General features: G+C 37.1%; 1 protein-coding gene across 6 annotated transcripts in view; it reads left to right on the top strand.

Moving 5' to 3' along the window:
- Nucleotides 1-14685, top strand: part of RBBP8 (RB binding protein 8, endonuclease) — a 98477-nt gene that overhangs the window by 55583 nt on the left and 28209 nt on the right. For all 6 annotated transcript variants that reach the window (XM_059894000.1, XM_059893997.1, XM_059893999.1 and 3 more), the window contains 3 exons: nt 7464-7639; nt 9568-9672; nt 13629-13714. In XM_059894000.1, coding sequence (XP_059749983.1) covers nt 7464-7639; nt 9568-9672; nt 13629-13714 — 367 coding nt within the window. The remainder of the gene's footprint in view (nt 1-7463; nt 7640-9567; nt 9673-13628; nt 13715-14685) is intronic.

Raw genomic sequence — 14685 nt, forward strand, 5'->3', positions numbered from 1 at the left:
AGTATTGACATTTTCACAGTATTGATTCTTCCAATCCAAGAGCATGGTATATTTCTCCATCTGTTTATGTCATCTTTGATTTCTTTCATCAGTGTTTTATAGTTTTCTGAGTACATGCCTTTCACCTCCTTAGGTAAGTTTATTCCTAGGTATTTTATTCTTTCTGTTGCGTTGGTAAATGGGATTGTTTCCTTAATTTCTCTTTCTGATTTTTCGTTGTTAGTGTATAGGAATGCCAGAGATTTCTGTTCATTAATTTTGTATCCTGCTACTCTACCAAATTCATTGATTAGTTCTAGTAGTTTTCTGGTGGCATCTTTAGGATTTTCTATGTATAGTATCGTGTCATCTGCAAACAATGACAGTTCTACTTCTTCTTTTCCAATTTGTATTCCTTTTATTTCTTTTTCTTCTCTTATTGCTGTGGCTAGGATTTCCAAAACTGTGTTGAGTAAGAGTGGTGAGTGTGGCCATCCTTGTCTTGTTCCTGATCTTAGTGGAAATGCTTTCAGTTTTTCACCATTGAGAATGATGTTTGCTGTGGGTTTGTCATATATGGCCTTTATTATGTTGAGGTAGGTTCCCTCTATGCCCATTTTCTGAGAGTTTTTATCATAAATGGGTATTGAATTTTGTCAAAAGCTTTTTCTGCATCTGTTGAGATGATCATATGGTTTTTATTCCTTAATTTGTTAATATGGTGTATCACACTGATTGATTTGCGCATATTGAAGAATCCTTGCATCCCTGGGATAAATCCCACTTGATCATGGTGTATGATCCTTTTAATATGTTGTTGGATTCTGTTTGCTAGCATTTTGTCCAGGATTTTTGCATCTATGTTCATCAGTGATACTGATCTATAATTTTCTTTTTTTGTGATATCTTTTTCTGGTTTTGGTATCAGGATGATGGTGGCTTCATAGAATGAATTTGGGAGTGTTCCTCCCTCTGCAATTTTTTGGAAGAGTTTGAGAAGGATGGGTGTTAGCTCTTCTCTAAATGTTTGATAGAATTCACCTGTGAAGCCATCTGGTCCTAGACTTGTTTGTTGGAAGAGTTTTAATCACAGTTTCAATGTCATTACTTGTGATAGGTCTGTTTATATTTTCTAATTCTTCTTGGTTCAGTCTTGGAAAATTGCACGTTTCCAAGAATTTGCCCATTTCTTCATGGTTGTCCATTTTATTGGCATATAGTTTTTTGTAGTAATCTCTTATAATCCTTTGTATTTCTGCAGTGTCCGTTGTGATTTCTCCTTTTTCATTTCTAATTTGATTGATTTGTGTCCTCTCCCTTTTTTTCTTGATGAGTCTGGCTAAGGGTTTATCAACTTGTTTATCTTCTCAAAGAACCAGCTTTTAGTTGTATTGATCTTTGCAATTGTTTTCTTCATTTCCATTTCATTTATTTCTGCTCTGATCTTTATGATTTCTTTCCTTCTACTGACTTTGGGTTTTCTTTGTTCTTCTTTCTCTAGTTGCTTTAGGTGTACCCTTCATTTTTAAAAAACTGAATTCTGAATCACATCTGGTTCCAAAGATTTCAGATAAGTGGTGGTTGACCTACATTAATTTATGTTCTGTGAATTAATTTTGCGCATGTAGCTTATGGTATTTTGAACACATCAGACCTGATATTTATGAATTCCAAAGATAAATAAGATAACTAGTCTGTAGAGATTATACAGAATTAGATGGGTGAATGCCTCCAAAACCAAGGTTATAAAGTGAATTGTAACTAGATAATGTCATTTGCTTGGTCAACTGTGAATTCTAATTTGTTCAGAATTAGTTTATTTTTAGTGTTCTCAAATTCACAGATTTTTCTGTTGAAGCTCATTGATACATTAGAAAAGAAGTAAAAGCTGAAGTTTGTAATAACAGTGAAGATCAGTCATATAGATGAGCTCAGGGCATGTATGTTTTATTTAGTACATGGCCTTAGTCAGAACAGTTTAGGAGGTAATCTTTTGTGTCTTTCAGTTCTCTCCTGAAATTTAAGATAGTTATTCTCATAAGCCAACTTCTTTTACAGCTTGTTCTCCTCAAATTCCCTTTCGCTTTCAGTCAGAAAAAAAAATAACAAGTATTATCTTGCCTGAAATTTCCCTGAACTTTAGAAAAAGTATTATTTTATTTATACTTGTTAAATGCAGTAATTCTGACTCACCTAATCTGGGTTTGATGTAACAGATACCTTCCTTTTTTGTTGTTGTTTTTGTTTTGTTTTGTTTGGCTGCATTGGGTCTTTGTCGCTGCACGTGGGCTTTCTCTAGTTGTGGCAAGCAGGAGCTACTCTTTGTTGTGGTGCGCGGGCTTCTCATTGTGGTGGCTTCTCTTGTTGCAGAGCATGGGCTCTAGGCGCACGGGCTTCAGTAGTTGCAGCACGTGGGCTCAGTAGTTGCAGCACGTGGGCTCAGTAGTTGCGGCACGTGGGCTCAGTAGTTGGGGCGCACGAGCTTAGTTGCTCTGCAGCATGTGGGATCTTCCCAGACCAGGGATCAAACCCACGTCCCCTGCATTGGCAGGCAGATTCTTAACCATTGCGCCACCAGGGAAGTCCCACAGAGACCTTTTATGGTAGGACATTTGTTTAGTGACACTATAGTAAGAAATTATTCAGAAAAAAATTTGCTGTTATAAAGTTCAAAGTATATACTCAGCTGTACCAGTCACAGAAAGCAAGTAATTAAATAAGCTAAGTGTTGAGGTCATGACTTGTTTTGGGGAATGGATGAGCTGGATGTGAAAGTTAAAGGAGTCTTCTTTTTTGTTTGTTTTTTAAAACCCAAGTCCTCGACAGTGAAAGCACAGAGTCCTAATCACTGGACTGCCAGGGAGTTCCCTCAGTGCTCTCTTTTAAATTGAATTCCTTGTATAACTTCTTTAACAAATAGCCATTGTTTGCATACCTGGTATACAGGTTCACTGTGTCCCAAGCCTATTTAATTTTAACGAGATTATACTGTTAAAAGTTCTAAGTTTGGGTAGAAATCACTGCACAGAGTGATATTTGTTGATTCTGATTTTTGCCTTCTGGGACCATCTGGAACAAGTTTACCCCCCACCCCCCCCCACCCCCACCCCCGCCTTCTATTTGATGGCCCTTTGTTTACATGAAGACAGGGTACGGGGCCCTCCTGAGTCTTAATTGTAAATAGGTAAATATACAGAGTAGATATTCTCTGTTCATTAACTGTTCTTTGTGAGACATTACTTCAAGACTCTTTAAATTATCATTTCTCAAAAAAAAAATTATCATTTCTCTTTAATGTTTCAGTTTGTCAGTATTTTAATTAATTCAGTTGTCTTCTAGGTATAGTCTGACCAGTAGAGCAATACCGCTCCCTCCATTTTTCTGTATCTTTTTACTTATATTAATGTGGTCAAAACATACATACATTACTGGTGGTTCCTTACTGGGTTTACTGCTAACTAGAACCTCTAAGTCAAAGTCTTCCCTATGGCTTTATAGTAGTTGTTATGGAAACCTTATATCAAAGGAGTCTTCATTGTAAGGTAAAGAGCACTATTGATTAAATACTATTTTCTGGGCATCACATTACATTTTTACATATATTATTTCTTTCTCACGACTTTCCCACAAAAACGAAGTAGGAAAGTACAGTACTGTATCTACTTTAATAGAGGCTCAGAAAGGTTAACTAACTTACCCAGTGTGACTAGTAAATGTCAGATGCAGGATTTGAACCCAGGTCTACCTCAACTTCAGAATTTTTAAACTCTTTGTATAGTTTTGTGCTAAAACAGCCTTAGAAGGTTACCTGCATGGTGTCACCCTGCGTAGGTGGATTCCCTCTCTTCTGACTCACTTCAGTGAGGCTTTTTATCTTGCATTTATCCTGTTCTATTTCATTTTGTTAGATTTGGCCCATTATTCCAACCTCTGGGGGTCTTTCATATGTTGATTTTTTTCCTACCATGTATTAGGTTAGCTTTTATTCTCAACTTTGTGTCTTCCACAAATTCAATGAATTTGCCCTCAGCGCCCTCATCAAAATCAGTAATAAACGTTGAATAAAACCTGCCTGAGGATGGAGCCCTGAGGCATACTTCCACAGGTTTCCTCATCGATATAATTCTTTGTCTGATGGTGTTCAGTCAGTTTGGAGTCTGTCTTTCTCTATTAGTACCAAGTTTGTATTTCTCCCTTTTGTTTACAGTGAGAAGATATCAGGAGAGTCACTGTCAGATGCCTTCCTGAGAGCGAGATATGCAGTAGAGCATTCCTCAGAAAACTGGCTTAATAACCCTATTTTTAAAAATTAGTCTTATTTGAATTATTCATATAATAAACTGGTTCCAAGAAAGCAGGGTATCAGACTCATTAGTGTATATTTCAGGGAACCCTCTTTTTTGAAAATCAGAATGTTTAAGTTAACCTGATAGCTGTAACTACATTAAATTTAAATTATATTTTAACTGGAAGTGTAAGTTTTTGGAGGAGGAGAAAAGCTTGAATATTAACAGCTTTTTTACAGACTCATTATGAAGGGAGACCCTGGATCCTTACAGCTCTTAGAAAAATGAACAACTAAAATTGTTTTGACAGGAATTTAAGGGGAGGCTCTCAGGCCGTTAGAAAGAAAAGTGGAAGGAGAAAGATGGCCAATGTACATAATTAACCTAAAGCTGTGGCATAAAATTTTAACTTTTCTCAAAATCAGAATGAGACCTAATGCTTTAAAGAAGAAACTTGGTGAACACATGGAAAGTTGTTTTGTTTTGTTTTTTTTCTTTTATGACAAAGGACAAAGGAGGACAAAGCCAGCACTTGTTTACTTAGTTTGGACACCTCTAGTTAGAGCTGGTTTTGTGTGTGTGTGTGTGTGTGTGTGTTTGTATGTTTTTTCCTTTTGTGATCCCAGCTACTTCTAGATTGACTCTGCCAGGAAATCAGTTTCTTCTAGTGACTCATTCATGTTTCAGGTTGAATTTTTATGACTTAATAGGCAGGTAGCCTGTGATGTGATTAATTAGAGTGAGGTCAGATAGATTTCATACTCCATTAATTTGTAAGGGTTTCTCGTATGACTTTAGTTTACTTTGTTTTTTCCAGAATAAGATGGTAGAATTGTAGGTAGAGATTAGATATTAGCTCTAAAGATTTTACTCAGTATAGAGTATAGGATTATAGACCACAAATAATATTCATATTATCTAGGAAATTAAGATACAAATCCATTAGGAAAAATTAATCTCTTTTAATTAAAAAAAATCTCTGTTGGTCATAATTTATAAAAATCTCATTATTCTTTGTTTGAAATATGTAGTATTACAAATTGATATGAGTATATTAGGACAGACTGGTTTTGTCATGTAAAGCCTAAATGCCTGACAGACTGATAAAAATTGGTGGCAAATAAGGTCAATGATGGCTTGACATGGGAAAGGCAGTTGAGTTAAAGTGAATTAACTTTATTTTACTCAATACCCACAATTCAGTCCGAACCCAGTCTTTAGGTGCCTTCGGGCCTGAATTGAATTGGGCAAGAACATATGCCTAGATCAGCACAAATTTATTTTTCTAGTGAAATCTGGGAACCTCTCATATTCATTCATTCAATAAATATTTATTGGGCATGTACCAAGTACCCACTATTGCACACACTTGTGATGTATCAGTGAACCAAAAAGGTCCTTATCCTCTTAGAGCTTACTTTCTGGCTGGTGAGCAATAGACAAATCAATTATATACTATGTTAGAAAGCAGTAACTGCTATGGATAAAGTAACAGCAGAATAGCAAGGAACCAGAGTACTGGGGTGTGGGAAGGGGGTTGCAGTTTTAAATAGCATGTTCAAGGCAGGCATTGACGAGAAGGCAAACACTTGAAGAAGATGAGGTAGTTAGCCATGTGAAATCTGGGGATGAGCATTCCAAGCAGATGGAACAGCTGGAGCAAAGAACGTAAAGTAGGGGTGTGCCTGGTGTGTTTGAGGAGCCTCGGGGAAGCGAGGGTGGCTGGAGTAGAATGTAACAGGAGAGGAGTCAGAGGTAATGGGGGAGGGGGATGATCAGATCAATCATTATAAGGAGTTTGGCTTGTGTTTTCAGTGAAGTGGGGAGATGTGGCAGGTTTTAATCAGAAGAGTGACATGATATGACGTAAGTTTTAATAAGACTGTTCTGACTGATGTGTTGAGAGTACTGTGAGCGTGGATAGAAGCAGAAGTAGAAATTCAAAGTCTGAGTCCTACTTGTAGTCAGTCATCAGTCCCATGGTCTACACCAAGGATAACAGTGTTGTCCTGGGAGTCTGGCTGCCAGGGTTTAGATCCTGCTTCTGTTAAACGTTTTTATTTTATTTTATTTTTTATAAATTTATTTATTTATTTTTGGCTGCATTGGGTCTTCGTTGCTGTGCGTGGGCTTTCTCTAGTTGGGTTGAGCGGGGGCTGCTCTTCATTGTGGTGCATGGACTTCTCATTGTGGTGGCTTCTCTTGTTGCAGAGCATGGGCTCTAGGCACTTGAGCTTCAGTAGTTGTGGCTCACAGGTTCTAGAGCACAGGCTCAGTAGTTGTGGTGCACGTACTTAGTTGCTCTGCAGCATGTGAGATCTTCCTAGACCAGGGCTTGAACCCGTGTCCCATGCATTGGCAGGCAGATTCTCAACCACTGCGCCACCAGGGAAGCCCTTACTATTTTATTTTAGTAAGTGATTTAACCTCTGTGTCTGTATTTTGTTTGTAAAATGAGAGTAATAATGATAATACCTTATACTTAAACTGATACATGTAACGCTTTGAACAGTGCCTGCCAGTGTAAACCTGCAACAAATGTTGGTGTTACCAGTGTTAGTATTATTTATCACCCTGAATTTGTCATTTGCCAAGTCTTGTTGATTCTGTTGCCACAGTGTTTAACACTGGTCCCTTCCTTTCCATACCTATCTTCAGAATTCCAGTTCAAACCCAGAGAAGCTCCTGCCTGAACTATTACAGCCACTACTTCCTTTCTTTCTGTCCCAGTCAATCTTGCACAGTCTTGCTGCTAGATTGTCACATTACTTCCATGCTCTAAAACCTTAATTCCTTTCCTCTTGCTTTCTAAATTATGTGTGCACTTAGTCGAGGCTCTCCTTCATGTAGTTCCAGCTTGTCTTTCTCTAACACAAGTACACATTACTGCCAGCCTTTACTCAAACTTGGAGGATCCTCTGCTGATTTTGTCTGCCATTTGAAATTCTTTTAATTTCACCTCAAGTACCACCAACTACACTTTCTACTTCACTTCTCACAGTAATATTCCCCACCTGGTACTCTAGTCATGTGAGTACTTCTCTAATCCTTGTATTTAGACTTGGAACATCAGATGCAAGGAATTATATCTCCTACAGCTTCATACCTGTGTTCTGCTGTCACTCATACCATATGCTAGATGTTTTAATAAATATTTATCAAACTAATTTTCATTCAGTTGTCCTTATTTTCCTCTAGGAATGATCAACCACATCAAGCAACCGATCTTGAAACTGAGGAAGATGTTATTCCAGATTCACCAATAACAACCTTTTCATTTTCTGGCGCTAACCGACTACGAAGGAAGGAGAACCTCCACATCCGATACGTAGAACAAACACATACTAAACTGGAGCACCCTGGGTGTGCACATGGTGAGGATTGGTGTTGTAGTTTAGTTACCTGATTCTGTTTAAAAAAAAAAGTGTTCATCGATTGTTAGGAAGATAGTCATTTTTCAGGTAGCTTGCGTTACAACTGTAAGTTTAACTTCCATTAGTGAAGTGACTGGGAGGGCATCTACTGCCCGTATTATGTATAGACGTGTGTTGCTCATCTGAATATGTAAACACTCAGCATTTTACAAAGGTAGTGAATAGTTTTTTCCCTTTTTTCTTTTTATTTAAAAACTATTCCTGTGTGTATATATCTGAGTGGGATACATGGAAAGAGGAGATATCCTAACATTAAGTTCCACCTACTGTGTGCTGGTTATCATGCTGATTTGAATACATTATTACTGTGTTTTAATCCTCATGACAGGTTTGAGGTAGCTACTAGCACCTTCGTTTTATAGATGAGGAAAGATTTGCTCTTTAGAGGGGTTAAGTAACCTGTCAAGTAAGTAGATGAGTCAAAATTCAAATATAGATCTTCCTGGCTCTAAACTTTTGTACTTTCCAAGTCTTATCCACAGCTACTCCCACCAACGCTTTAACTAGCTATTTTTATTTTTTATAATATGTAGCACTTGATGGTAAATCAAGAAATGGCTTTATAATATATCTACTTCGTGGCTTGTCAGTGGCATATTTCTAATTCCAGGCCAGTTTACCATTTCTCCTAAATGCTTTGGAACTACCTTTTCACGTAGTCCTGAAATTTATCCTGTGACGTGATACAGTGCTTATTCCTTTTAATATTAATCTAAAAGTAAATATTTCTAAAACTTTCATCTTAACCTAAACTGTTTGTAACAAGGAAAGCATTTGAGGGGAAGGAGTATACACAGTCTTAGAGATATTTTTCTAATGCAAATAAATTGTTGACAGTAGCTATGCCTTTTAAAGAAACAGTAGATCTTAATCTTTGATACTGGAAAATTGACACAGTTTTCCCCCATTTTATATGAGCTTGCATCACCATCTAGTGGAAAACAAAAGAATTGTTAAAAATCTTACACGTAATTAGCTAAATTAAAATGTAAGATCATGGATTTAGAATGAACATTTGTGGGCCTTTTAGTCTGGTATCAGATAGAACATGAATCACTACAGATAAGCATCGGCATAATTTAGATCATGTTTAAATCCATCTGAAAGAATATCCAGAAAAACAAATCACAGCAATTTTCTTTTTTAGGAAAAGTCATCTTTTGTATCTAGTAAAATGCTCTTGGTTTATTTCTTCATTGTATGAGAATAACCTGTAACTATTTAAAACTTTGTCAGTTTTAATCTTGTTCTGATCATTTTTACTTGGAATATGAAATTCTGCTTTTAAAATATGCTTTTGAGTCATGCAAATTATGTTAAAACTAATTTAATGACTAGTTACTCCTTTTCTCTCTCTAACCACCCATGCTTGTTTATTTTTACATGTATACTGCTTTTTAATGATAATTTCTAGTTATAATTAGTAAAAGTCTATTTCCCCTTACTTTGTCCTTCTTTTGGTTTTCTTTGAATTAAACCCTTAAATAGTGGAATGATTTCTGATAAAGCATGTTTCAGCTTTCCTTCCAGAAAATGAAAACTCTAAAACAAAGATTGAAAAAGCTGTATGATGCAATATTCATTTCAGATGAACCTACTGATTTGCAATGATACACAAGGAAAAGATACATTAAAATATTACAACTCTAGAAGGCTTAGGTCAGAAGGATTTATCTGTTCCAGTCCTCTCTACCCCACTGTCCTAACTTCCAACTTTGTTTCTCAGTGAAACTAAAGGAATAACCTTTTTAGAATATTAGTTACGTCAATAAAATGCACTTCTAGTGCATCTAAAGATAGATTTGTATTGGCTTATCATTTTTCATGATTGTTTGTTTATATGTAATCTCTCTTCTTTTTTCCCTTAGAATTGAGGAAAGTACCAAAGTCTTCAACTCATCCACAACATAAACATAATGAACGTGAAATTCTAGTGGCTGACACTTCTGATCAGAGTCAAGCTCCAGTGGCTAGTAAGCAAGATACTGAGATTACTTTATAAGTTTGAAATTGGTGGACAAGAGTGACCATCTGAATTAGACAACATTTTAAAATATTTTCCATATAATTTTGTTTGTATTATTTGTTGTTTAGCAGTCTTTTTCATATTGGAATGTAATGTTATCCTGTTATTAATTCATATTAATATCCCTATCCACATTAATTACAATTGCTAGTAATTTTAAGTAAATAAGGCTTTACTGTGGTTTACTCATTCATTCAGCAAATATTTGAATGCCTAATATATACCGGGCACTAAACAAAACAAAATCTTTAACCTCATAGAGCTTACAATCTAGTTGGGGAAGAGAGAAAATAAATATATGTCAGATGGATCAGGGGCTCTGAAGAAAAATAAAGCAGGGTAAGAAGAGATACTAGAAAGCCTCACTTTAAAAGCAACATTTGAGCAGAGACTGAGGGAAGCAAGTGAGTCGTGTGGATTTCCGGGGCAAGGGCATTCCAGGTGGAGAAGTCAGTGAGCACAAAGGCCTTGAGGTGAGGGTGCTCTTTGGTTTGATTGAGGAACATTAAGGAGTGTTGTGTGGCTGGGGCGGAGTGAGTGAAAGGGAGATTGGTTTGGGCAACTCTCTTCTTCAGAGTTGCTATTTGCTAAGAGGAGAGAGACGGAGCAGGAGGTTTGCAGGGTGGCTGAGGGTAAGGGTTTGGTTTTGAGAATATTTTGTTTTCAGATGCCGGATAGACATTCAGGTAAAGATTTTGGATGGGTAGGTGGGTGTGAATGTAGAGAAGTCTAGCATAGAGATACAAATGGAAGTTGTTAGCATGTAGGTGGTGTCTGAAGCCACGAGACTGGATGAGATCGCCAAGCAAGTGAGTGAAGATGGGAAAGAGAAGATGTTCCAGTACTTAGCCCTGAGGCACTCCATTATGTAAAGGAGTGATTCTCAGCTTTTTTTTATTATCACTCCCACCTGGCCTTTTTAGACTCCCACCCCCCCATCACTTCCCCCATGGGATTTTAATACTGCAGATATACTGTATTGAGTGTATGTATCTCTGTCTCACACATAAAAAGATTTTTCTGCCCCCCAAGAACCATTTTCACCTCCTCGGAGGCAGTATCGCAGCTGTTGGGATGGTGATTTAGAGATTGTGAAAATGAGGAACAACCAAGTAGCCAGAGAAGGAGCTGCCAGTGAGATAGGAGAACCAAGATAAAGTGGCATCCTTTAAACCAAAAGAGAAAGGAGGGAGTGGTCACTGTGGAGAACAGTGCTGATAGGTCGCAGAAGATGAAGACTGAGGATTGACCGTTGGATTTGGTCTCCTGGGGATCATTGAGTGTTTAACTCTTAATGAGAATTGTTAAAGTGTAGGGGTGATCACCTAGACTATCATGTTCAAGAGAACGGGAAGGAGCACTTGTGAACAAGTCCTTCAGGGCCTTTTTGTGGTGAAGGGGGAAGGGAGAATGGACAGTGGCTAAAGAGAAACATGGGTCCAGGGAGGATTTTAAAAGATGGACTATTATAGCATATTCAGCATGTTTTTATGCTGATGGAATGATCTTGTAAAGAGAGAAATGAGTAATTCTGGAGAAAGAGGGAACAATTGCTAGATCCTTGAAAAAGTGAGAGGAGATGAAATGCAGAGCACAAGTGGAAGGACTGGCCATGGTTAATCACTTATCATTTTATATTAGTACAGAGCCTATACTCTGAAAGCTACAAATCATTTTATATCAGTGTACGTATGTTTGTGTGCATGTGTATAGACAGACTGTCAGGCAAAGGCTGCAGGGGATGTTAGACTGTGTCAGAACCTTGCTTCTCAGCACTCGGGAGCCCGTTTTCTTCTGCTGCTGCCAGAACTTTACTCCATCAGTTGTTCTCTTATCCTGTATCTTCAGCTTCTCTGCAGGTTCTTTCTTTTCAACATAAACATACATGTTATCTTTTGTCTTTTAAAATAACCCCCTCTTAATTGTCTCCACTCTTAGCTAGAGCTTCTCTTCAAAGCTGAAAAAGCAGTCTGTGCTCAATTTCTCCTTTCTGTCAACTTCCATTCACTCCAGGAAGAAAAAGGGGTGCAGGGGAAGGGAGGATGGAGGGCGGAAAAGAGGGAGAGGAAGCGGGGGAGAAAAGGGGACACATCCTCACACTCTCTTCTCTCACTCATTACATTGGAACTGCTCGGCAGTAGTCATCAGAGACCTCCTGGTTGTTAAATCTAGTGAATGCTTACCAGTCTTTATCTTACTTGACCTTTCTATGACATTTGACATTGCACACACTCTTTCTTGAAGTGGTGCCACTCTCCTGATTCTCTTACTTATTGTTCATTTTTCACCTTCCATTACTGGCTATTCTTTCTCCATCTGTCTTTTAAATGTCACTGTCCCCAGTATATATGATCCTTGGCCTATTCTGCTCTCATTTTCTGTTTCTGGAGGAATCTTCACTTAGAGTTAGTATTCTGCTACCACCTATATGATAACAAGTTCCAAATCTATCTCTTTCCAAGACTTCTCTCTTGAATTCCAAACTGATGTATCTGCCTGCTGTTGAACATCTATACCTGGATATCCTTCCACTTCAGCATGTCCAAAGTGAAGCTTTCTTGTCAGACCTGCTCATCCTTTTATTTATAGTCTCAGTGAATGACAGTTTACATACCTCTTTGAGTTGCCTAAATCAGAAAACTTCGAGTCATCTTAGATTCCTGCTTCTTCAACTCTCATATGTAAATAGTCTCCAAGTCTTATTGATTGCACCTCCTACACATCTGTCATGCACATTCTTCTGCACCCACATTATAGTAGTTTAGGCCATCAGCATCTCTCATGAGACTCTTTTAGTAATCTAATTAGTCCCTTTGCCTATTAGTGAGTGCTTCTTGTTCTGTCAGCCTGTCTGAATTACCTTTTTAGCCCAAATATTGCATCCGTCCTCCATTAAAAAACCCTTGGATATCTCTTCATTGCTTACAGGATAAATTTTAAATTCTTTAGCATAATCTGATCCCTTATCAACCTGTCTGCGCTCATGTCCTAACCACCATTATATCTTTTGCACTTTGATTTCCAGCAGTTGAACCACATGTAGTTGCCTGAACTGCAGTTTTGTTTCACATGTCGCACCTTCCACGTACCTAGAATCCTCTCTGCCCCCAGCCCAGTTTAATTCCTTTTTCTCTCAAGGGTCAGCTTAGTCATCACTTGGTGAGCTTTCCTTGATTTCTCAAGGCAGATTTAGGAGTCCTTGCTCTGTGTTTAAATCACCCCTTTTATTTACCTTTAATGTTTATCACATTTTATTGCAGTTTTCTTTTTACCTTTCAACTATAGCAGCCCATAAGCTCCTTGAGGACAACAACCTTTTCTTTTCGTAGCACAATGCCTGAAACATAGTATGTGCTACATAAATACTTGTTGACTTATTGAAACTCTGTATACATAAAACTTTATAAAATATTTGAACACAGGTGAATTCTGTATAAATATGTGTTAGCTTAAAACTTGAAAATTATGCAGTGCTGAAAATCGCTCTGCACCGTGAGAGTTTTCATGAAGTGAAACTCTCATGAAAGAGTGTTTTCATGAAAGGTTACTATATAAATACGGTTTGATACTCATGCTGTGCCTTGTATCACAAGAAATCCATTTAATTATATGTTTTTTATGATTTTTTTTTCCAGTGGCACTAAGAAAAATAATCTACCTGTTAACATTCAATTCATTTAGGAAAAATAGAAAACCTAGCTGAAAAAGTTTGGCAAGAGTAGATGCTAGATACCTCCAACTTATTGCAATTTATAGTAGATATTTTGGACTTTACGTAGAATTTTAAAAATTGTTCAGTGCCATTTTGTAAAGTGGTCCTTTGAGCTTTTTCTTTCCTTTTACGTATTTTTTCATACATCTTGTTTCTACAATTGTATAATGTGTTTTTTTTTTTAAACTTAGATACACATGGAAAAAGCAGTTATCCTCCTGATAATTTAGCTACAGTTGTTGCTGAAACACTTGGACTTAGTGTTCAAGATGAGTCTGTAAGTAATTGTTTACTATGGTGATAATATGAGTTAATTAGTGTCTTTTGAGGTCAGTTTTTAGAGAATTGAGCAAGAGAAAAATTATTTTATCCAAAGATTATTAGATAAAGGCCTAGAACAAAAATTGATGTGACTAGAAAGGCCCATTTATATTATTCACCCCAGGCAGTCGCAGAAATCTAGAATCTTTAGAATTATTGGGATATATAGGTTGTGGGTTGAATCAAAATTTATATGGCTTAGAGGATTTAGCAACCCTCTTCCCCATCCCCCTCTCCTCCCTACCCTGTTCCAACTAACAGAAGACTTTAAGAGAAGTCTTAAACCTTTAGGTTGATTTCAGAATTCATTGGATCTTTTCAACATCCTTTAAACCAGGCTTTGATTTGGAAGACAGGCTGAATTCTTGGATCTACTATAGATGCTTTAATTCATCTTTGTCCTTATAAATGCCAACCCAATTAAACCAGAGCTTTAGGGATTGAGTCAGAAATTGACCCCATGATTTTCTTTTCGTTATTTTAGTTCTTCCTTGCATCAGACACATTTACTTTTTTTCTTAATTGATCCCTAAAAAATGGAAACCTTGAATTCTTCAATGTTAGGGAAGTTTCATTTTGGTACAGCTTTAAAACTATTCTTTTGCTTTAGTCAGTAAATGTATACATTGAATATACATTTAATATATGTAAATGTATATTCAAACCATTGAATTGGTTTTTCACTGCATTTGAATTTTTTTTTTTTTTTTTGGTCCTTTCTAGTTTTAAATCTCTCTTCAAGTGATGGTGGGTAGTTTTTACCCTTTGAACTTTAAATGTTTTAATGGTTTTTAAATTCCGTCCTGCCCATAAACCTGGCAAGTCAGTAGTTTAGACACCAAATCTAGTAAGGGAACTGATCTCTAAAGACCTGCTGCTCAAAGTGTGATCCACAGGCCGACAGCATCTGCATCCTTGGAGGTTTGT

The sequence above is a fragment of the Balaenoptera ricei genome, chromosome 14 (genome assembly GCF_028023285.1).
Source record: "Balaenoptera ricei isolate mBalRic1 chromosome 14, mBalRic1.hap2, whole genome shotgun sequence".
NCBI lineage: Eukaryota > Metazoa > Chordata > Mammalia > Artiodactyla > Balaenopteridae > Balaenoptera > Balaenoptera ricei.